General features: G+C 39.2%; 1 protein-coding gene across 1 annotated transcript in view; it reads left to right on the top strand.

Moving 5' to 3' along the window:
• The window catches only part of si:dkey-61l1.4 (collagen alpha-1(I) chain), an 88,176-nt gene extending 66,389 nt beyond the window's left edge, over positions 1-21,787 (top strand). Inside the window, exons 28-69 of the mRNA XM_036599098.1 lie at positions 1,066-1,119; positions 1,320-1,373; positions 1,532-1,576; positions 1,700-1,753; positions 2,558-2,602; positions 3,399-3,452; positions 4,054-4,107; positions 4,621-4,674; positions 5,223-5,276; positions 5,383-5,436; positions 5,530-5,574; positions 5,681-5,725; positions 6,252-6,359; positions 6,531-6,584; positions 6,732-6,785; positions 6,989-7,042; positions 7,159-7,266; positions 7,519-7,572; positions 7,658-7,765; positions 7,862-7,915; positions 8,037-8,090; positions 8,181-8,234; positions 8,813-8,866; positions 11,076-11,183; positions 11,266-11,319; positions 11,434-11,487; positions 12,529-12,582; positions 12,764-12,817; positions 12,900-12,953; positions 13,099-13,152; positions 13,329-13,382; positions 13,472-13,525; positions 15,424-15,477; positions 15,573-15,626; positions 15,906-15,923; positions 16,062-16,115; positions 16,205-16,267; positions 16,414-16,579; positions 18,664-18,770; positions 18,874-18,951; positions 19,048-19,230; positions 20,705-21,787. Coding sequence (XP_036454991.1) covers positions 1,066-1,119; positions 1,320-1,373; positions 1,532-1,576; positions 1,700-1,753; positions 2,558-2,602; positions 3,399-3,452; positions 4,054-4,107; positions 4,621-4,674; positions 5,223-5,276; positions 5,383-5,436; positions 5,530-5,574; positions 5,681-5,725; positions 6,252-6,359; positions 6,531-6,584; positions 6,732-6,785; positions 6,989-7,042; positions 7,159-7,266; positions 7,519-7,572; positions 7,658-7,765; positions 7,862-7,915; positions 8,037-8,090; positions 8,181-8,234; positions 8,813-8,866; positions 11,076-11,183; positions 11,266-11,319; positions 11,434-11,487; positions 12,529-12,582; positions 12,764-12,817; positions 12,900-12,953; positions 13,099-13,152; positions 13,329-13,382; positions 13,472-13,525; positions 15,424-15,477; positions 15,573-15,626; positions 15,906-15,923; positions 16,062-16,115; positions 16,205-16,267; positions 16,414-16,579; positions 18,664-18,770; positions 18,874-18,951; positions 19,048-19,230; positions 20,705-20,860 — 2,841 coding nt within the window. The 3' untranslated portion in view covers positions 20,861-21,787. The remainder of the gene's footprint in view (positions 1-1,065; positions 1,120-1,319; positions 1,374-1,531; positions 1,577-1,699; positions 1,754-2,557; positions 2,603-3,398; positions 3,453-4,053; positions 4,108-4,620; positions 4,675-5,222; positions 5,277-5,382; positions 5,437-5,529; positions 5,575-5,680; positions 5,726-6,251; positions 6,360-6,530; positions 6,585-6,731; positions 6,786-6,988; positions 7,043-7,158; positions 7,267-7,518; positions 7,573-7,657; positions 7,766-7,861; positions 7,916-8,036; positions 8,091-8,180; positions 8,235-8,812; positions 8,867-11,075; positions 11,184-11,265; positions 11,320-11,433; positions 11,488-12,528; positions 12,583-12,763; positions 12,818-12,899; positions 12,954-13,098; positions 13,153-13,328; positions 13,383-13,471; positions 13,526-15,423; positions 15,478-15,572; positions 15,627-15,905; positions 15,924-16,061; positions 16,116-16,204; positions 16,268-16,413; positions 16,580-18,663; positions 18,771-18,873; positions 18,952-19,047; positions 19,231-20,704) is intronic.
• Positions 21,788-22,959: the final 1,172 nt, after the last annotated feature.

The following is a 22,959-nucleotide window of genomic DNA, read 5'->3' as shown; positions in this document are numbered from 1 at the left end:
TCATACACTAAGGCTTTCAACCCCTTATACTGAAGATTTATAATTACAGTGCTGTGCAAACATCAAAGACCACCCTTCCTTTATTTAATTTCCAGTGAACACTGCAATTGATTGCATTGTTCACTTTTCAGGAGATATTTCTGAGGAGATAATAATAATTCACTTGCACAAAGAATGAGAAAGTCAAGGGAAAATAAGTAAGACAGGTGTTTTCAAAATTGGAGTTCAAAAAATTATTAAAATACTCAGAGAAAATGGGACTCCTAACAACCGCGCAACCGGTAGACCATCAAAACTGTCCCCATCAGATAAACAGTGCATAAAGCTTTCATTTTTGAGAGAGAGGAGAAAATCAACCTCCACTTTTGCTTCAGATCTGAAAAATCCACAGGTGTTTCTGTCCATCCTTACACTGTGAGAAGACAACTCAACACTGAGTCTGAAAGGATGTGGAGCTGTCATAAAGCCCTTAATGTAAAAAGAAAATAGACAAAAAGAAGCGGCTGGTATTCTCAGAACATTGGACTGACCACCCCTCTATATTTTGCACAGTACTGTATGTTGTTTATGTTAAGACTTCTTGTTTTGTTTATAATCTTATTATCAGCCTTATGGGAGCCAATTTTAGCTTATACCAATAAATTGTTGAAACCTTAATATCTTGTAACCCCTTATGCTACAGATGTATTACTATGTTCTTAAGTTGTATAATTCTGTTAATAATCTTAGACATATTATTTAGTAATTACTATAAATGATGGAGTAACTACTACAAAGCTTATATGTATGTTATGTAGTTAAAACAGAGGAATTGAAGTATGGACCCACATACAGACCCATACAGTTTAAGGACTTAGAACCCAGGAATCACTGCAGAACAGGACAATATTGGGTTCTGAGGCTTGACAACAGCAGCAGTTCTTTAAAACTACACCACTATGATCGTTGTGATTATGGGACCCTTTCAGCACTTTCTGATTAGGGCTTGCTGATTAGAGGAACTTTCCTCATTAAAAACTCTTTTGTTTTTTCTTTTTTCTCATTCTCTTCCTTCACTACCATCAGGGTGAAGACGGTGAAGTGGGTCTCCAGGGAATGATTGGAAAAGAGGGTCAAAAGGTTGGAGCAGTTTATGACTTTGAGATGAAACAATGGCAGACAAATGTCATATGGAAAAGAGCTTAGCGTTTTACATTTACACATACTCACTGAGAGAGTTTCTCAGAAAGCAGAATGATGTAACAAGATCTGGTTGTGTATAATATCCACTGATGTCATTTTATGTCTCTGCACTTTTTGGTTTTGGTTCTGAACATAAGGGAAATAGAGGCGACCCTGGACTCAACGGCAGGACAGGACCCAAAGGACAAAGAGTAAGATAAATTTCTAGATTCATTTTCATATAATTAACTAAGAATAGTCAAATTTTGAGTGTAAATGTGGCCACAGACTTGGATAGAGTCTTTTGCAAATAAGGGTTCAATTTGATGTGCAAAGTTTCATAAGCTCTCTCAACAAACTTCTCCTATAGGGCCGACCAGGCCAGCATGGGCCACCTGGTATTCATGGACTGACGGTAAGTCCTTAAATTGACAGTATGATATCAGGATGTATCTTTAGAAGTTTTTTGTGTGTAGTTTTTTATTGTATTTGCAGTGTATTTTTGGTATATGGCATGCATGTGTGTCTCTATTGGCAGGGTTTGAGAGGCCCACCAGGCACAGAGGGAGCAGAAGGAAAGCCTGGTACACAGGTTCCCATTTTATAAATTATCAACTTACCATTCAAGCTCTTTTTGTTTTGGTCTGCCATAATTAATAAATGCATGACCAGAAATTCTATTCAGAGTTCTTAGAAACCAAAATAAAGGGCCCATATTCTACAGTTTTCTGGTACTGCATGTTATTTGTCCTTGCGCTGCATTCAACAAGGACATATTGACAGGAGGCATTGCTCTTATGAAGCTATTTTACTGCTGAAGGTGCCCCCTTGTGGAGAATTTTCAGCCTCCTAAACATGAACAAGTTACAAGCCAGGACTTTAAAATCCACCACATCTAAAAAGCAGTCTGGTCTGAAATGTCCTGAACTGTTGATCTCGGACTGAAATCCTTAGGGATAACAGGAAGAGATAAACGTTCAGATCCTTTGTGAGCCTGCAGTGATACATTTGCTTTCTGACAGCCATGAACAGCACATTTAATTGATATCTTTTGCTCCAATAACTGCTACACACTGTATGGAGTAACAACACTCTTTATCACTTCATTGTGAGTGAGCAGGCTGAACTACCTTGCCGAATTGGTGATGATGTCTAAATATGTCCATGGTTGTGACATCATAACCATGATGAATTAAAAACAGACTGCTTTTTGTAGCTTAGCTTCCATATATATGGACTATATCGACTGGAGAATGAATTGTACATTTTGAAACGTTTTTCCCCCATGATATGGGCCCTAACAAAGATAGTCGTGTTTACATATTTCCTTCTGTATTACCATAATGAAATGTTAAAAGATGTGTCTTAGTATTTTTCTGTGTGTGTTTTTCGGTAGGGTGTTTCTGGCTCAGTTGGAAATGCAGGAGATAAAGGACCAAATGTGAGTGCTGTTGTGATACAATATTAGTGCATGGCTTGTGACTCTTATACTCTTGTAACACTTAAACTCTTCTAAAGCTGCTAGTAAAATAAGTTGTAACAACTAGTCTGTATGAGTGTCAGTCACCTTTAAAGTGGCCAGGGCAACTGGTCAGTCAGCATTGTGTCTTCAGAAACTGGAGTAACGCATTATACAGGCACGTAAATGTCAGAGAGAGGTGACAAGATCAGAGGCTGTAAAACTTAACAAGGCCTTAAACATCCAGGGAACTTTGGGAACTCACTCAGTAGCCTGGGTTATGTGCTTAACAAGAAAAGAGTGACCTCTGTTTTAGGAGTAATCCTAGATGTCTAGATGTTTTTGTTGCTTCTGAACAAGATTTTTAAATCAAGGAGTTGCTATATAACACTTGTGCCATACTTGTATTAAATTGATTGTATTTGGAAACAAAATGTCAAACCGGTTGGCATTTTTTTTAAACAGGCCAATTGCAACACTGTCATTTTCTTTTTGGCAAAGTGTTGCTTAAAAAGGTGGCTGATGCATTTTAGATCATTATCTCTGTAGATTTCTGCAGTTTTGCATCAAAAATGCCTTTGAACACTTCTATGTTTATGAAGTAACCTAAAGAACTTCATTAAAGTTCATCAATAGTTAAATGGATTTCAATGTCCAAAAACTTTTTGGAGCCACTGTACGTGTATTGGATGGGTTGAGTGCTGTCGGATAATAATCTGTGACTATGTAACATTTATATATAATGTGAAATATACAATGCAATTTGTGGCAATTCTAGGGTTTCAGGGGGTTAACAGGAGAGCCAGGACGAAGAGGACCCCCTGGATCACTGGTAAATATAACACCATCAAATAGATTCAGAGGAACAAGTTCATTAAATGATGATTAAATACGAAATGCTAACATCTGAGCCTTTGACCTTTTCATAAACTTTTAAGGAGCTCTATATTAGACTGCTTTGGCAAAATTAAAAGAAACCAACACCACAACAAGTCAAAAAAGCATACTTTCCTTGAGTTAAAGTATCCTGTGGATAATCTGATCGAGATTTAATGTGTTAGAAGTGAAAGTAACCAACAAAAACACTCATATGATAATTTAAATGGCTTAAAATAAAAGTACAGGAAAAATCAATATAATTTACAACAGGTCCTGTTAATTCACTGTAAGCAATTCAAAAACTTTCAAAATGCAGCATAGCTTACATAGTTAAGTAGGCCTACAATTTAAAAAAGAAAAAGTACTTCCTTTAACTCCGCTGACTTTTGTACCTTTAAATATGGAGTGTGGATGCAAAATACAAAAATAGATCCAGTTGCCAGCCTCAAAACTGAAGAGGCACTTGCTGATAAATGTTTTATGAAAGTCCTTCTGTGACCCAGGCTCAGACTCACAAAACAGAAACATAAAACCTATTCCTGTGTTTAATTTAGGGCTTACCTGGGCGACCTGGTCAAGATGGCAGCCCGGGTCCTCCAGGAGAGAGGGTAAGTGTCCGCAAGAGGTCCACTACATCTGTAATAATCAATGATACATCAGTCTCAACACAATCCAGATGACATATGTTGACCTATACTGTAGGCATGTGAACAGTAACTGCATGTTACTTTTACATCAAATAATGCTAAAGGTGTTACACCAGGTATTACTTGTGTGGGGATCCATTCTCAGCACAGCAGTGACACTGATATGATACAGGCATTGTAGTGTGTGGTGCTGTTACGAGTGCATCAGACACAGCAATATTGCTGAAGTTAACACTCACTTCAGTGTCACTGTTGGGCTGAGAATAGTCCACTAATCAAAATTACTCACAGTAGTAGTTGTGCGGTCAGAATCTGCCCACTGATGAAGGTCTAAAGGATGACTAACGCAAATTGTGCATCTACAATATGTACCAAAAAGACAGACGTTTCTAATAAAGTGGCAATTAAATGTATATCAGTAATACTACATATTAGTACCTAGTGCAAACTCAATCTGAAATCTCCCTTTGTCAGGGTTTAACTGGAAAGCCAGGACTGGGGGGTCTGCAGGGGCCTGTAGGGATATATGTAAGTAATCCCATAAAGTCTGTTTTAATGCTGTTGATTCTACAGTGATCTGAATGTGCTGGTATATTGGTGTCAGAGTAAACTTATGATGACTCTGTGGTGTGTGGTGCCAAAAAGTTTACGGGTTTTTTGACATAGAGGGACCACTTTTATTTCCCCGAAGAGCTTTTATATAGACATTTCTTTAAAGAAGATTTTCCTAAAACTGTATGTCTAAACTGTGAACCATTTAGAAACTATATATGCATATTTATTGTACTGTGAAAGAGCACAATGCTGGATGACTGGGTGAGCATTTTATTCATTTTCCTTCATTTAAGTAAATGTTATATTTCTCTGTAATGCTAATCTATTGCACAAGATTTAGTCCCAACTTCTACATTTTATAAACGTTTATGTATTCACTTTTCCATGTATGTGCATGGGGAAAAAAACAGATATCGGCATCAGCCCCCTATTTCCCTATTTAGTGCATCCATAGTACCAGGAATATCATTTATAATATAAGCTTACTACTGTTAATCACATTCTGTCATTGTCCCACTCAGGGTTATGCAGGGACTAGAGGCTTACAGGGAAGGCCTGGTCATATAGGAGAGAGGGTAAGAAAAAGTTTCATGTCCTCAATGATATTAAAGCTTTCACTGGTTTAATGCACTAATGTTTTGCATGTGTGCTGTGATATTAAATTGTGGTTAATGTGTTTAGGGTGAGCCTGGTGTAAGAGGAACCACTGGCAAACGTGGAGAGAGGGGACCACCTGTAAGCTGAACTGGTGGCCATTGTTTAGTTTTGGATTAGTATTAATAAGGTTCATAGGATAACAAAAGCAATTTGTTGTGTGGATTTTTTTAGGGCCTGCCTGGTCCACCTGGTGAGAGAGGCCTACCTGGACCTCAGGTGTGGTAGTTCTATCTGACATTGTTTGTTGTCAAAACCTAAAAGCAGCTATATAACCTCAGCAGAAGGGACATCACTAATGTCCTTTTTTTTGCTTATAATTTAGGGTCGTCAAGGTGAGATAGGGCCAGCTGGCATACAAGGACCACCTGTGAGTATCTCCTGTTGTTTTCTGTGTCACATCATCCATAAATGTGTGGAACACTGTCAGTTGCCATGACAATAATTTTCCTGTACTTAGAAAAGTATAGAAAACTCGTTGACTCAAAACACAGCTGAATCACCTGGACTTCCATTATAACCATAGTTTCAAACAGGTTTTCTGTTCTTTTACTAAGTACAGGGAAACACATTGAAATTATTATATGTCATGAATAATTGTATTTTACAGATGCAGCAAAAAGAGATTAGGTTGAAAAAGGCTGGAGTAACTCTGCACACTTCTCAAATATGGATTTATGCTTTTTTAATCGTTTTGCTTGTAACATTGCTCATAAAACACATATAGCACTGTGCAGTTTTGCTTTTTTGCAAAAATGAACATCATCAGAGTTGGTTTGTCAGCCTTTTCATTCACTGTAACTTATTGCTATAACTTTGTGTCCACATGGGGGAGCTAGATTTGATGCGTTGATTTTGTGACTGTATCTGGTAGCATGATACATCTGTACTTTCAGGGTTCACCAGGTCTGCCAGGCATTGTGGGTATGCCAGGGAAGTCAGGCCCTCCTGGCAGTCCAGGACCTCAGGGGCCACGTGGAAAAGATGGGCCCACTGGATTGCCAGTGAGTGGGTACTACTCGTTTTACTCATTATACCATATCAGAACCTAAATTGAAATGGAATTATACTCATCTAATTCAACTGCAAACCAACATATTGTACCAGTGAATAAGTGATATCTATGATGTCAAAGAGATGATGATGATGATGATGATCATTTACCCGTTTGTCAGGGCACACGAGGAACTGACGGAACAGCAGGCATGTCTGGAGAAAAAGGAAATCAGGTAGAAGTGGTTCTTAATGAGACCTCACACAATGTTGCACAAGGCAGTTGATGAAGCATGTACATATGCAATTTGCAACTGTAGTGATAATATAATATATGTTAATATTGTACATTACTAGAAAACAGTGTTATGTTTTCCCTGCAGGGAGTTCCGGGACCTTCTGGTGACCCTGGTTCTACTGGACTGGATGGACCGCAGGTTAGATAAGTGCATTAAAAATGAGGGCTTACTGAAACATGCTCATATCACTGTGTGCATGCTATAACAAATGATGTAACAAATGTCTTCTTAGATACTCAAATAAACTCAGTATTATATTTTATATGTCTTATAGAATGCAGTAGAAATAAAAAAATTGCACTAGATCTCACAAAATGGTAATACATGTCTTCTTTCTCAAGGGCTATCCTGGTCCCCGTGGGTTAGAAGGACCACCAGGGAGAAAAGGGGATCATGTAAGTGACTCTGCTAGTTCAATTCTGGTTCGTAAATGTGACTCTAATTTATAATTATTCACTGTCTCCTGTCATACACACCTTTCTCATGTGTTGAGCAATGATTTGTGTTGTAGGGTTCAGCTGGACCAGTTGGAAAACCTGGATTGATCGGGCCTCCCGGAGAACCAGGGCAACAAGGCTTTCCAGGGATGCAGGGGGAACCAGGACCAAGAGGCAAAGAGGTATCTATCTTTTCATGGTTACTGTTATAAGGAGAATCAAACAAAAAGGGGCTCAACTCCATAACTGCTAGGTACAGCACATCAGGTACAGAGGCATCAGGGTTAGGCCTAAGGCCGCATCCAAGTAAGCCACGTCTGTTTGGACAAGCTGCAATAAAGTCATGTTTATTTTGAATTAGAATGAATGGGTTTCCCTTTTAGAATTAGGAGAATCATGTCCTGAAATTCTAATTAGATGCTACTTTATTTTAGGGAGCTGCAGGTCTTGTAGGCAGCATTGGAGATCCAGGCCCGAGAGGACGGAAGGTACAGCAATATTTAAGAAAGCTTTGTCATTAGTTCAGTCTGATGATGTGGTTTACAGTTTATTAAAAGTATAGTCTATTTCTAGGGTGACACTGGCCCGCAGGGTGTCTCTGGGCGTGTGGGGCCCCCAGGAGTCTTTGGGGCCCAAGGAGGGAAAGGGCCAAAAGGCGATAAGGGCTACATTGGGCAGCTTGTGAGTTCTCACTTCTTTGTACTTTTGTGATTTTTTTCATGCATGTTACCAGTTTCCTTTTTAAAATGTCATATCATTTGTGCTCATTATTTCCAGGGTCAGAATGGACTAATGGGAAAGATTGGCCCACCAGGCCTGATGGGGCTAGAGGTACTGTCATATTTTCCACGTTATCCTTTTATGCAATGAGGAACATTTTAGTCCAGAATGTTCTCTTAATTGGCAAATACGTTAATACAAGTGTGAAATAAGTGTATTTGATCAATTACAGGGTTTGATAGGACCACGAGGAGGACCTGGGGCAGATGGGCAACTAGGGCCAAAGGTATTTCATGTTTTTTCACTCCTGTTCTCCTTTGCTGGTGAAATATAAAGCTAACATTATCCAGTTCGACTTTGTGGTTTTGTCTTACAGGGGGATTCTGGCATTAGAGGGCTGACAGGCTTCACTGGAGAACCAGGAGAACCGGTAAATAACCGCCATGTGTTAACTACTGAAAGTAGTAAATAAGGTTGCATGACGCTTGCGATACGCTTTGCAACATATTAGAGGATTGCAGTGGAGCTACAAGACTAATATAGTAGAAGTCTAAATCACCTTAAATGATTTTGGGTGACAGTCTTCCATTACTGTGTTGCTAAATTAGTCATGTCGCTCCAAAAGTAAAGAAGTAAACATTTAAGTGAACTAATTTCCTTAGAAACACATTGGTGAATCTATAATGTGGCATGGTCAAGGGTTGGCCTGCATTATTTATATATAAAAGGTTACTTTTGTTAATGACATGAATACCTTGAGTCGTCAAATAGACACAAAAACACTTAAATTGTGATTGGTCATGATGCTCACAGCACAGAGTAAAAAAGGTTGTAATTGGCTAGAGGCTCATTTGCTTATAGCAGCCTTCTGCAGTACTTCAGTTCCAGTATTTCAAGTGCAACATATTAGCTTGCAATGCCTTTTTGGTGCTTGTGTTAAAGTGTTTTGCCTTTACAGGAGACCTGTTTGAGTCTGTTTGATTTACACTACTTCTTGCTTGTTAAAAGGGGGTAGCTGGACAAAGAGGATCAAAGGGTGAAATGGGCAAACCTGGACCCAAGGTCAGTACATTAGCTCTCTTTGTTATAATTCCCCATGGGCAGCGTAAAGATGTTTGGGGGGGATTAGGATGATTCCAAGGGCCAACGATTGCATGTAATTTTAAGGCTTACTAAAATATTCTTAGTAGAAATGCTTAATTCATTAAATAGTAATTAAAGACTAGTTTACAATACAGTACCAGCAGCAATACATCTTGCATTCTGTTACCCTGCAGTGGGCTCCTCTGTGTATACGGCCAGTAGTGTAGGCAATCATGGTTTGTAACAACAATGAGACATGCTTTTTTATTCAAATAAAGATGAAGCAAAAAACATAAAACAGGCTTTTAAAAATGGCAGGTGTCATGTTCAAGTTTAACCCCTTTTAACAGTAGCCAAAAAAAAAAAAGTTCCACCTGTTTTGATGATCCTTCAGTTGATTGAATGCATTTTTACACATTTTTTTTCTTGAAAAATGTTGGTGGAATATATTTGTGTGATGCATTTGTGTATGATTTACAAAACCAGATTTCCATCTTTGCGATTTAGCATACAAGTGAAAATTTATGAAAGTATTTTTACTGTTTCTACTTTAATCGCTATGTTTTTGCTTTACTGTGGCTGTACATGACATGTACAAGATATGAAGAAAGCCGCAGGTGTGCTGTCTGTTTTCTCTCAGCACAGACGTCTTTGTCTTTTGTAAAGGTGTAAACTGTTTTCACAGAGACTTCTCACCCCTCCTTTTCACCCCTCATTCCTCGCTAGCAGCTCAACAAAAGGTCACAATATTTAACACACAGAGAGCCAACAGTGTCCTGGTTAATCTGATAACAAAGTTACAGGGAAACATAATACATTTGATTATAGTACTTAAAAATATCCAAGCCAAACATTAGGGGTCTGCAGAAGGAGGTTACCTTGTGGTCCAGTGTCCGCTATGAAAGCTATAGATACTCTATAGCCTCGCTTTCAACTTATCAGCCTGGATAATGTAAGAATTACAACCAGAATATCTACTCCATGACTGAATTTCAAGATCTATAGCTGGATAATTAAGTATGTTTGTAGAATTTTTGGTGGCCTTTAAATAATGTACCTATTCTGTACTTGTCAAACATAACTTTGCTTTGAAGCAGAAACAAACATTACAAACAAACATGGGCCCACATGGTCCCCTCACGTTGCTTTTTCGGACTGAGCCTGGCCAGGTTACGTGGGCTGCCCAGCCACCAGGCACTTGCCAATGAACACTGTCCCCAGGCCAGCTGTTTGCAGCTTAGTGTGAAATGGTTGGTGTGAAGATCTGCACCTCTAAATAGTCCTTGCACAGAAAAGGATGGCATGTCCCCTCCAGACAAGGGGAGAGGACCTGGCCCAGATGGAGGAGTTTAAGTATCTTGGGGTCTTGTTCACGAGTGACGGGAAGAGGGATTGTGAGATCGTCTGCAGGCTTGGACACGCAGTAATGTGGTCACTGACCGGACTGTAGTAGTGAAGAGGGAGCTAAGCCATGAGGCAAAGCTCTCTGTTTACCAGGTAGCCTACGTCTCCACCCTCACCTATGGTCATGAGCTTTGGGTAATGACCGAAAGAATAAGATTGCGGACACAAACAGCAGAAATGAGCTTTCTTCTCAGGGTGGCGAGCTAAGATTTACTTGATAGGGTGAGGAGCTCCCTAGGGGATCAAAGTAGAGCCCCCACTCCTCCACATTGAGAGGAGACAGTTGAGGTGGTTCGGGCATCTGATTAGGAATACTGCCTCGTCGTTGGAGGTTTACATGGCACCCGTTGGAGGTTTACCAGGCATGGCATCCTGGTCATCCTAGGACCTGCTGGAGGGATTTTATCTCCAAGTGGCCTGGGAGCAGCTCAGGATCCTCCAGAATGAGCTGGAGAAAGTTGCAGGGAACAAGGTTGCCTGGGATTCTCTGCTTTCCCTTTTGCTTCCATGACCCTAACTGAATCAAGTGGTTTAAGAAGATGAGGATGATAATGATGAGCCATGTTGCTTATATTCATATTTACAGCTTGCTACTTGCTAGAGATGACAGCATAGTGAAAGTATGAATTATGACAAAAAAGGACTATTATGAGTATTTGTCACATTTTATGTTGTTACAAGCTCTGTTCCCAAAATTTCTACTGGTACCCCAGTCATTCCCACAAACACTGATCACATTCTCAAACTGTTCTCTTTCACCATTCTAATACTGCACCTGTTTTAGGGAGCTGTGGGTCCTAGAGGCCCTGAAGGCTTGACAGGTCCTAAAGGCTCACCAGGAACAGAGGGACTGAAAGGTGACCTTGGCAAGCCTGGACCTCCAGGAGAGAAGGTAAGCCTAGGATAAATGTAGCTTATCCTCCCTAATTTGCCAGAATCGTCCCGATGCTATTGTTTTGATGTTTCCTGGACAGGGACCAGAGGGTTTACCAGGAATCAGAGGTCCTCCAGGACTTCCAGGATTAGAGGTACAGTGTGCTGGTTTTCAGAATTATGCATTTTGCATGCATTTTAACACCTCAAGCTCTGCTTTGTACCAAGGACTCCCAATTATAGAAGTGTCAACTTGCTCCCATGTGTAGGGGCCTGAAGGAGAAATGGGACCTGATGGGCCAGTTGGCCCTCCTGGACCACAGGTTAGTGTTTTTGTCCCTAGCAGAGTTTTTCTTATTTCTTAGCTATGTGTTATTACTGTCATTATTATGATGCAGTACCAATACAGTACAGTTTGTAAGTAAGAAAGCAGCACCCCGGCACGTTGAATTTGAAATTATGGCCGTGAGGTTAAAGCACAGGATGTAAGTTAATGTGAGAGTAATATGTACAATATTGTGTATATTTTCATCATATTTGTATAATGCATAGTTTTTGCCCTTAGTAAGTAAAATACATGTTTATTGCTCCTAAAAAAATCCACCTTCAGCTTTAGTTCATAGTACGTTTTTTTAGCTGTTACACTTTTATTAGCATTTGCTTTGATGTGAACAGTTGTTTCTGCACATTTCGTAATTCATCCTTTCTGTAGTTATACAGTCATAAAACAGAAATTAGTCAGCTCTACCGTAGCTGTAGATGTTCATGCCACCATGTTTCACAGATGAAGTGGTATGTTTAGCATCAAGATGAGCAGTTTGTTTTTTCTGTCCATGCATTCTTGATTTTAAACCTCTGCAGTTTCATCTTCATCTGACCAGTCCATTACATATTGTTTCAGAACTCTTTAGGATGTTATTGTACACTTTTCACAAACTGTAACCTGGCCTTTCTTGAGGCTTGCCATTGGTTTGCATCTTATGGTGAATATCATGCTAGTGAATTCTTCTTTTTACTTCTTTTTACTTTACTTAGGGGTTTTTCTTTCAGATTGAAAGTAGTCTTTGGTCATCCACTATTATAATCTTCTATGGTTGTATTTTTATATTAATAGTCAAAAAGGCCTTTGACTTCGTCATTTCATTTTCAGGAAATATATAGGAGATTAGACATAAGATAAAGAAAGCTGCTGGTGGGCTGGCCACCCCAGAATCCAGACTTTAACATTGTTGAATGTGTTTTGGATTACCTGGATCATGAGCAACAGAAAATGCAACCAACTTCTAAGGATGAACATTGGGGGTGTTTAAAATACTCTTACTGACTTTTTTAATTGATTTTTGTCATTGTTTGCTTATTTTCAGGGTCCAAAGGGCAGATCTGGTCCTGAGGGAAGAGTGGGCCAGAAAGGTCAGAAGGTCAGGTCACTTTTTCCTTCATCTCTTATTGTCAATTAAGATACTTTTCCTTTCTTATTTATTAATATCTGTCTTCATCTCTAGCTCTATCTACAGTGCTTGTTTATTTATTCAAGCACTGTAGACAGAGCATGCTAGATCAGTCCCCATCAGTCTGATCAAGTTTTTTTTATTTTTCCAGGGAAAGGATGGTCGAGATGGACAGCCTGGAATGACTGGGAATGCTGGACGGAGGGTAAGAAAAACACCACAGTTCTAAACCCCCTCACTGTGTTTGAATTAGAATAACAGAATCAGTATTACTATTTCATTCTCAGGGTAAAAGAGGGAAAGCTGGACAAAGAGGGCTGAGAGGAGTCAAAGGAGAGAAGGTGAATACTCTTATCCCTAACTTGATCTAGAAGGCAGTAACCTATAGAATTCTCCAATTTAGAGTAGTTTTTAAGTGATAACCAAGAGAAGTAGGCCTTGCTTTGCTAAGGTTTTGGTTGATTCAGCTGATGTGGGTTTCCTCAGGGTCAGCTGGGGTCTGTGGGGCAGACTGGACAACCAGGGAGACCAGGCTCATATGTGAGTGATTATAACCTCCTCTATCACGAGGAATCATCACTGAACAGAGCTTTTCAGTCCTGCTGTATCCTTGATTTGAATAAATAATTTATTTCTGTTGTTTTGGATGCACTGTACAAAACAGCTCATACATCACTGAAATATGTCCTGCATCTTTCTCCTTCCCTTTCCTTCAGGGTTTGCCTGGCTTAGTGGGACAGAAAGGAGATAAAGGTGAAAAAGGACCACAGGTATGATGTTTTTCTTTGATGATTCGGGGATCATCCTGCATTTCCTGCATCACTAATCTGACAGTTAATGCTCCTTTTTTCATCTGCAGGGAGAGAAAGGGGACATGGGGCCACCTGGTCCACCAGGGAGCGATGGAGTGAAAGTAATGGCATTCATTCACTTAATGTGATGGTTTAAATGTGCATAATTTTGTGCTTATGCCAATTAGCCAAGACATGTTTGGTGTCTGAAGTTTGCTTCTGTCCTTTTGTACTGGATCTATGAGGCTAATCTCTGTTTTACTCATGATTTTGGAGTGCGTCTGTTTGCACGGTCAGGCACTGGCTCGCAATCAACATACCAAATCATCCCAAAGCGTTGAGGTCAGGGCTTTTTGTAGGCCACTGGAGTTCAGCCACACCAATCTCATCAAACCAGTGTCAGTATACGCTGTAGCATTAACATTACCCTTCACTGAAACTAAAAGGCTGATCCTAAACCCTGAAAAAACAGTCCCAGACCATTATCCCTCCTCCACCAAACTTTACTGTTGGCACCATACATTCTGGTAGGTAGTGTTTTCCTGGCATCCGCCAAACCCAGATTCATCTATCAGACTGCTAGATAGTGAAGCATGATTCATTTATTACTCTAGAGAAATGTTTAAACTGCGTGAAACATTTCATGAACAGTGCACTGTTCTTGATGTTCAGATGTTGCTTCCAAAGCCAGTTTGGAACTCTGTAGTGAGTGATACAACAGAGAATAGGTGCTTTTTATGCGCTGTGTGCTTCAGCATTCAGCTGCCTTGCTCTGTGAGTTTATATGGTCTACCTATTTGTAGCTGAGCATGCTTCCTTTTCACAGTAACAGCAATTACAATTGCAGAAATTTTACAAACTGACTTGAGGCAAAAGTGGCATACTGTGACAGTGCCAAGTTTAAAGTCACTGAGCTCTTCAGTACAACCCATTGTACTGCCAGTGTTCGCCTCTGGAGACTGCATGGCTGTGTGCTTGATTTTACATATCTGTTTGAAATGGGTGACTCTGAAACATATAACCTATAATTAGGAGCGATGTCTTACTTGTGGCTTTGACTTTGACTGTATATTGACAAAACATGTGGCACAATTATTTACATTCCTAGAAATTCTTATGAACAAAATGTTACTAAAGCATATTTCCATTTCACTTTTTTAAGTCTACCTGAATGTTCAGGAACTCTTAAGCAATCATCCATGACTCCCTGTTTCACTGGAGGTGACACAGCAGTCAAACTCTCTTTCATCAGTCATTAGAAAAACACAAATGCAATGAGACAAAAGTGTTTTGACCTTCAGAAATCAGACAATGGCTTTACAAACTAGCTACACATCTAATAGGGCAATGATTCAGAGGTTTAAAACAACCAGAGCTGTAATGAACCTGCCTGGAAAAGGACACCAGTGTATTTTGCCCCCAAGCACAGTGAAAAGGATAGTTAAAGAGGCAAAAATTTCTCCAGGGATCACAGTTGGAGATTTGCAGAAGATTGTAGCATTTTTGGTCACCTATTCTCCAAAACTCCAATCAGACACCACCTCTAAACCAACAAACTATTTGAAAGGCGTGCCAGAAGAAAGCCTTTTCTTTCATCTAACCACAAACATATGCGCCCAGAGTTCACTAGATGTTACTTGTACTTTGAGTGAAACTGAGTTCTATGGTCAGATGAGACAAAAATAGAGCTTTTTGGCAACAAAAAGCTCTATTTGGGTTTGGAGTACAAAGAAGGATGGTTTTACAGAAAATAACTTCATTTTACTTTTAAGTATGATGGACGACCTGTGATGCTTTGGGGCTGTATTTTCTCCAAAGGACTTGGGAACCTTTTTAGGATACATGGCATCATGGATTCCATGAAGTACCAGTAGAGTTTAAATGAAACCCGGACTGCCTCTTTTTTATCCATCTCTGACAATAACTACAAAGCTGAATGTATAAACAAGTATTTCACGTAACTACAAACTCAGATTAAAGCTATGCTTTAGGCTATTGAATCTCTTTCCATTAATTTCAGGGGGAACAGGGCCTCATTGGACAGTCTGGCAAACATGGCACAAAAGGAGAGCAGGTGACATGTTGAATGATGTATTTTCACCTAGCTTAATATTCCAAACATGCGATCGGTACTCAGTGGGAGAATTTTTACATGCTGTGTTTTTTCAGGGTGATATCGGTCCTACAGGACCAAGAGGGAGACCGGGCCTACCAGGCCTGCCTGTAAGTAAGCTCATCTGAATTCTTAAAAAAAATCTGTTAATGTAAAACACTATCCACTTGAAGATTAGCATAAAGTCCCATTTGTCTGGACCATTTGTGAGCCAGTAATCAGCTTGCACAGGGCTCTCAGAGAGACTTTAATGTGCTACTAATGTAATCTTAATGAAGTCTCTAAAGTACTTGGAGAAGAAAATTAGCCTCCTTAAAGTGCAGATCATGCACTCGGTGAACACTCTGCATAAAGTGACTGTTAATTCTGTTCGTTTCTGTTCTCCACAGGGGTTATTTGGAGAAAAGGTCTGAAACATTTATTTAATTATAGTCTGTTATCTTTTTACTTCAGAAAAAGCAGTTTCATACACCATTCTGTAAGAACATGTCACAGGTTGAATTACAAGGCATACTGTATTGTAATATTGTTTCATATGTTGTCAGGGCTTAAAGGGATATCCAGGGCTGCTCGGATCTGCAGGTCAAAGAGGACCGCCTGTAAGTATAACAGCTTTTGCTTCAGATCACTACCAATACAGAAATTTGGCAAGGTTTGCTGTAGTGACATGATCTGATGTTTCCTGCAGGGGCCACCAGGTCCTCCAGGGCTTCAAGGGTTATCTCTTAACCTCACAGTGACTCAGCTAAAGGCAAGTCACAGCTGTTTATGTGTAAACAAATGTCCAGGTTCAGGTTCTTTACAATATCAGCCATTGCTAAAGAAAATGTGTTTTCTTAAAAACAGAGGAAGACATTTTCTGTGACCAGATCATGTGTTTCTTCTCATCCAAATCAGGACCTTATGTATCAGTCAGACAAGCCAAACTACCCCCTCATCAGAACATTACTGGACTCCCTTCAGCAAGACCTGCGTCTCTTCATAGATCCACCAGACGGCACTAAAGAGCATCCAGCGACGACCTGCTTGGAGCTGCTGATGTGCCATCCAAACTACACTGATGGTAGGAGCTTTGTTTATGCTACCATTACTTTATAGACAGTAATATATGCTAGAAAATTAAGAAAACTGCATCATAAATTAAAAGCCACAATGGGTTGTGCATTACTGTGTTTTTACCACGGTATAGGGGTGTCATTAGGCATGGCATGAAGTGAAGCAAGATAGAATACAGTATGGTAAAATTCAGCAATGTTCAGCAAATTTACTACTAATAATAATCACTATAAACAATTATCCTACAAAACAATGTGGTTTGATAACAGTAAGCTATGGTTGCCACCAGTGTCGGCGATATGTTTGAGCCCAGTGGGCCTAGACCCACATATTATTATCCCTGGTCCACGCAAAATTACTACTCAAATGTAGTTTCAATATTCAGATCTTACCAAAACATAAATAAATATATACTTGCTAAATGTGTGATCATAAATAGCAGAATCACAGAGAGATATTACGAGCATATTAAAGTGATGTTGCTTCTTTGTGCAAAAATAAGTGTAGATTTGTTTCTATTATTAGCTTCAGGTTTTATGTATCTAAGTTTTAGGTTGTATCCTGTTCTGAGGTTGCTAAGCAGAAGTAAGTCTGTTTCTGATGATTAACCGAGTTATTGTCGTAACCACCCCCCAGTGATGACAAGAACTCACTTACCACCAAAAAAAAATCTTTTCATTTATGGATTTATTTCATGCAAACACTAATATTCCCACACTTGAACATAACTGAACTTTATGTTGGGTGATATCACATTAATTATACCTAACATAGATGAAACTGTTCAATTGACAAGGCTGTTGAGCTGTGCTGGTTGAATGTGCTTGTTGAAGCAGATAGATATAATGCCTGTGCAAAAAGCCAGCTAAGGCACGGTGATATTAGAACATCCTAAGACGATCAGATGAAACAGTTATGCATCTCAGGAGAAACAGTGTTCTGTCTCAGCTCTCATACAGTTAGACTCAGCAGGCACAGACAACACGGCATTGAACGGCAAACTTTGTGTGACATTTGCAATTCTGTTCTTTCTTACTAGATTGATTACAGTTGCAGTAGTCTAAGTGTTGGCCTTATTATTGGGAGATAATGAGTTCAATATGCGGTAATGCAACAGCCACCTGTGGCCAGGAGTCTAACAGAGCACAACTGGCCTTGCTCTGTGGGTGGGTAAGATGGCCCTTCCTTTCCCCCACGTCACTCAGGGTGATGCTAGCCAACATGTGTGTCTGTTAGCTGACGTAACAGAATTGGCATTATGCAAGCTGTCCAATGACATTGCATTACCGGCAGGTGATGTGATGATGCTTCACAGAAATCAGAAGAAGCATGTGCTAGCCTTCACCCTCCTAGGGCTGGTTGCATCATGTGGGGGGAGACCTAAATAACGAGTGGAATCTAGGTGATGGGGGCATAACTAAATTGGGGAGACATATGGGGTAAAACGCCGAAAAAAGATGAAAATATGTTACAACCACAATATTGTACTTTTTATTTGACAAAGATTTAGCTTTAACACATACTTGCTCCTCATCCACTTCACACAGACCACTGCACAAAGGATACATATATGTATATATATATATAATGTATGTTTATTAATAATAATAGTAATAATAATATTATTACTACTAATAATAATGTAATATGATAATAGAAACACATTTTCTTCTAGTCATTATATATATATTAGCTTTAACCATTTACTGCGGTCATTATCGACATGGTTATTTGACTAAGAAAATTCTGTTACCGTTAAAAATTCAGGGTTCAGCTCACCTGTGAATTTGTCAGGTCCATCCAATATGCCAGCCTTGGCACTGGTACTGGTCATCAAGCAATATAACGACCAAAGATTATTCCGAGAAGAGCGTAATGTTTTTTAAAAACTTGCTGCATTAATACAGAATTCAGTTTATGTGTGTGGTTATGTACTCTGCTTGTATGTCTAGTATTTTATAGTCGCTTCGACAGTCATATTTTAGAACCGGAACTGTCCGTTTTATAGGAACTATAATAAACTTCCATCACATCTGATCAATTATAGGACATAACCGGCTACTGTGACATTCAAGATGTATTTTTTTTCAGGAATGTACTACATTGATCCAAACCAAGGCAATCCAACAGATGCTCTTCTAGTCTACTGTCGCTTCAGTTCAGGTGGTCAGACGTGTCTTTCTCCTCTCCGACCGCAGGTAAGGCATAAGGAGTATTTCAGACATTTCTCAGCTCTTTCTGAGGCTGTGACCTCTTATATCTGCTGTACTGAGGTGATTAATACAAGTCCCTGTGCTGCAGGTACCGAAGAAAGCATGGCTGAAAGACTCTGAGGCAGACTCTTTCACCTGGCTGAGTACCATGAACAGTGGCTTTCAGGTATTTCTCACACAGCGGCAAAGCCAATCTAACAGAGTTTTTAACAGCTTGTGCTCTTCTTTTTTCACTTACTGCATTCCCTGTTCGCCTTTGAAGTTTAATTATACAGAAATCAGCGTGGTCCAGATGAGGTTTCTGCGGCTGAACAGCAGGCTGGTCACGCAGAACATCACGTTCTCCTGCCAGCGCATGAGCAGGCAGGGCTCGAGCGAGAGAGAAATCAAATTCCTCGCAGACTCTCGGAGACAGAGCTTCTTAGGGACGTTACGAGATTGTGTGGTATGTGTTTTTTCACATTAGCTGTATTATTTGGATTCAGTTTTGACTCTGTTTATACATGTTTTTCTTCAGATGTCTTCAGTATCAGGATTATATCTTGATAGGGATTATTTACATATAAATGCAGGTGTATATAGACCCAAGACAATTTTCAGAAAGATTTAAATATGATTGCAAGTTGCTGCCTCAATTTAAAGGGACACTGAGGCCTAGAACTAGAGTCTTATATGTTATTGGATGTGTTATGTAGTAGTCTGTAGTGCAGAATTATATCCCTCAGTCTTATCAGTTTGACAGAATTCATGAGTTTCATGTTATCATCAGTGTTCTCTCACTACAATACGCAGCATGCATTATGCAAGTACATCAAACAGCCATAAGGAATCCCTGTGGTGTCAACCAATCCTTACTACTAGCTTGGCCACTGATCTATAGGCAAATGAATACAGCCAAGCTAGCAAATATTTTTACCCTTTCAAAAAAAAATGAAGCCAAAATAAGCTAAGATTTCTAGATACTCAGATGTAACTTTAGCTTATAGCTTCACAGATAGCAAGCATATATCGACCCACTGGCTTGATAAGGCTGGCACCCTACTGACTGTTTGCCACTGCTGGTCCACCATCAGACCACCCAGATTATTGTCCTGCATACAAGCTCTAACTAGTTTTTAATCTCTTTTAAATGCACATAGCCTTCTATTTTAGAGAATAAACTTGGACAAATGTTACAAAAAAAACAAAAATAATGAATAGGCCTAATGTTAAATGATTTTACAGAAAATGTTGTTGCTGATACTGTGCTGGATTAAAATTATTTACTGCACTATACAAAGTATAACTAAATAAAGAAAGGAAGGAAAAATAAATAAATTGGCCTGTGAGTGGAAAATGAGCAATAATAAGTGGAATTTTGTTTATTACTCTGCTTAACCACCGGTGGACTGCCTGGAAAACGCTGAGCTTTTACGCCAGTGGACTGCCAGCTTTGCCATCAGCGGGCCAACAGTGGTCCACTGTCGCTTCTGTCATTTTCATCCATTATGTCCATTGTAATTTGAAGACAGTTAGTGCAGTTACACAACTGTAATAAGATATCTGGCTTCCTAGAACCAATCTGCCTTTCTTCTGATCAGGTTACCAAAAAAATCAAAAAGATTCAAAATAGCCCACATCTAAAAATCCTCCCCAGAGTACTTTTTAGAGTAGTTTTTAAAAAGTTACTTCCACCTTCAGGACACATCATCAGAAGGGGATTTTCTTAGCCTTTAAAAGGACTTCTAAGGTTACTGAGGCGATCAGTGCAGCAATCAGATTTAAATGTGACCAGAGATTTGACTACCAAGTGTAAATGCACATGAATAAAATACATAATACAATCCAGATACAACTCACATGAAATAAGCAAGTGTAAACAGGGTCTGATGTGGCTTGTTTGGCTGTGTGTTGCTCATTAATGGTCACTGATATTGCAGCCAATGGAGGAGTTGGATACAGGGCCTCAGGAGTCTGTGTTCCAGTTTGAAACTGAAGACCTGGACCTTTTGCCAATCAGAGACTTGGCACTGTTTGGCCATAGTGACCTCACCGAAGACTTCGGATTTACTGTCGGACCCGTGTGTTTCAGCTAGAAGCCTGTAAAACACCTCCTCTTCACACATCCACATTCCCTATAGACTGCCGACTGCAGAGATGTTGTTAATTGGTCCCTTGTTAAACACAGCAGGATTTGCTGGCAAAAGGAGAGAAGCAATTCTTCAAGATCTACACATAATTGGCTTTGTTTTTTCTCTCAAGAAGGCCAATAAATCTTTCTTATTACTTCTATATGTAGTTTACCAAAGTCAATCGACTTGTTGCCCAGTGGCAATGATACTTTACTGCACACATTCCTGAAAGGAACTGTATTGTTTTCATGTTGTATTGTTTACAATGCTTTTTTTTAATTGATGCTTCTTATTTATGTATTGTTGTTGTATTGGTACAATGCCATCATCCAGGTTTGTTGCAAAGCTGTTGGTACTGTACAAACACTTGGTTTGCTCAAAGATGCACTCTCATTTCAGGTTGTCGCAACTTATGACCAAACGCACTGTGATCTCAAAGGCATCCTCACCCTAGATGGTTTTAAACCGGAAAGCCTCAAATGGAGAACAAAACTAAAGATTGTGATATACAGTACTGTGGAAAAGTCAGAGATAACCCTTCATTTATTTAATTTCCAATCAAAACAGCCTTTAAATACAAATTATTCATAATTCAGTGTTCTGAAAAAAGCAGAACACATACAGTTAACAGAAAATGACACAGAAGCCTCAACAGCTAAATGTAATATCAATTTCTTTAGTATTTATTGTTCACCTTTTGTCTTTAAAACAGCTTCCATTCTATTAGGGAGACTTGCTTTCAGTTTTTCAGAGATATCTGCAAGGATATTATTCTACATCTCCAAAATTCTGTCTTGGAAATTGGTTACATTTTCTGCTTCTCGCGATCCAAGTAATCCCAAACACAGTCATGTTGAGTCCAGTGTTCTGAGAACACCAGCAGCTTCTTTATTTGATTTGCAAATTTTCCCGTTTTTGTCTATTTCTTTTTTCTCAGTAACGGCTTCTTGACAGCTACACATCCTTTCAGACTCATAGCACTGAGTTGTCTTCTCACAGTGGAAGGATGGACAGAAACACCAGAGTGGATCTTGATTTTCTCAAAAGGATGAAAGATTAAAGTTTTGTTTATCTCCTGGGGGACAGTTGGTGGTTTACCAGGTCGTGCACAGTTGGAGCCCCATTTTCCCTGTATCTTTTAATTTTTTTAAAAAAAACTTGTGTTTTTTCATGTATTTTCAATGTTAGTATTTCTTTGAAGGTGAATATAATATCAGTGACTCCTTTGGGAACAGCCTTTGTTAGGAGGATGCAGCTGTAACTGGTTGGTTTTAAGATTGAAAAGACGGAGGAGTTAACATGGCAGTAGGTGCACAAAAGTAAAGAGTGGACAAATTAAATACTGATGCGTTTGATATTATACTGAGTGTTTGTTGCTTTTGTGTAATTGTCTGTTAAATATATGTTTTCTGCCTAGAACTTTGGAGTTTGGAACAATATCCCTGCAGATTTCTTTGAAAAACTGAAAGTAAGTCTCTTGAAAAGAACGGAAACTCCAACATTTGAAATTATATTTAGTTGTGGTGTAATTTACTGTCAAATGAATGGTTCTTGCTTCTTTTTTGACAATGAAAATGAATAACCTTTGCATAAAGGCTGTTCTGACAAGAAATGAAATAAATGAAAGGGTGGTCTCTGACTTTTGCACAGTACTGTAAGATGGAAGGACAATATAGTATCATTCTATATCTAAAATACTATAGCAGTTACCGCACAACGTTCGGCTCTCATCTGATCTGTACAGTATATTCTCTTAAAACAAATGAGGGGTAAGTGAATATTTCTGATTCATGACACTCATAAGCAACTACAATGTCAAAATCATATCAAAAACTGCAGATGTGGTTGCACAGCTGGCTAACACAGATGCTGCTGTTTGATGCTGCGCTTTTTGTTCAGGTCCGTTTTTTTCCCCAGATCTGTATAAAGACGTGTGTTTAAGGTTCATAATGTTCAAGATGTGTTAATTTATAATATGCTGGTCATTGATTTAATGACATTATGACAAGACATACTTTATATTGTCTATTCAATATTTTCTTGATGCAATAAAAAGTTCTGCC

The sequence above is a fragment of the Colossoma macropomum genome, unplaced genomic scaffold, assembly GCF_904425465.1.
Source record: "Colossoma macropomum unplaced genomic scaffold, Colossoma_macropomum, whole genome shotgun sequence".
Taxonomy (NCBI): domain Eukaryota; kingdom Metazoa; phylum Chordata; class Actinopteri; order Characiformes; family Serrasalmidae; genus Colossoma; species Colossoma macropomum.
This window is presented reverse-complemented; position numbering and strand designations above follow the sequence as displayed.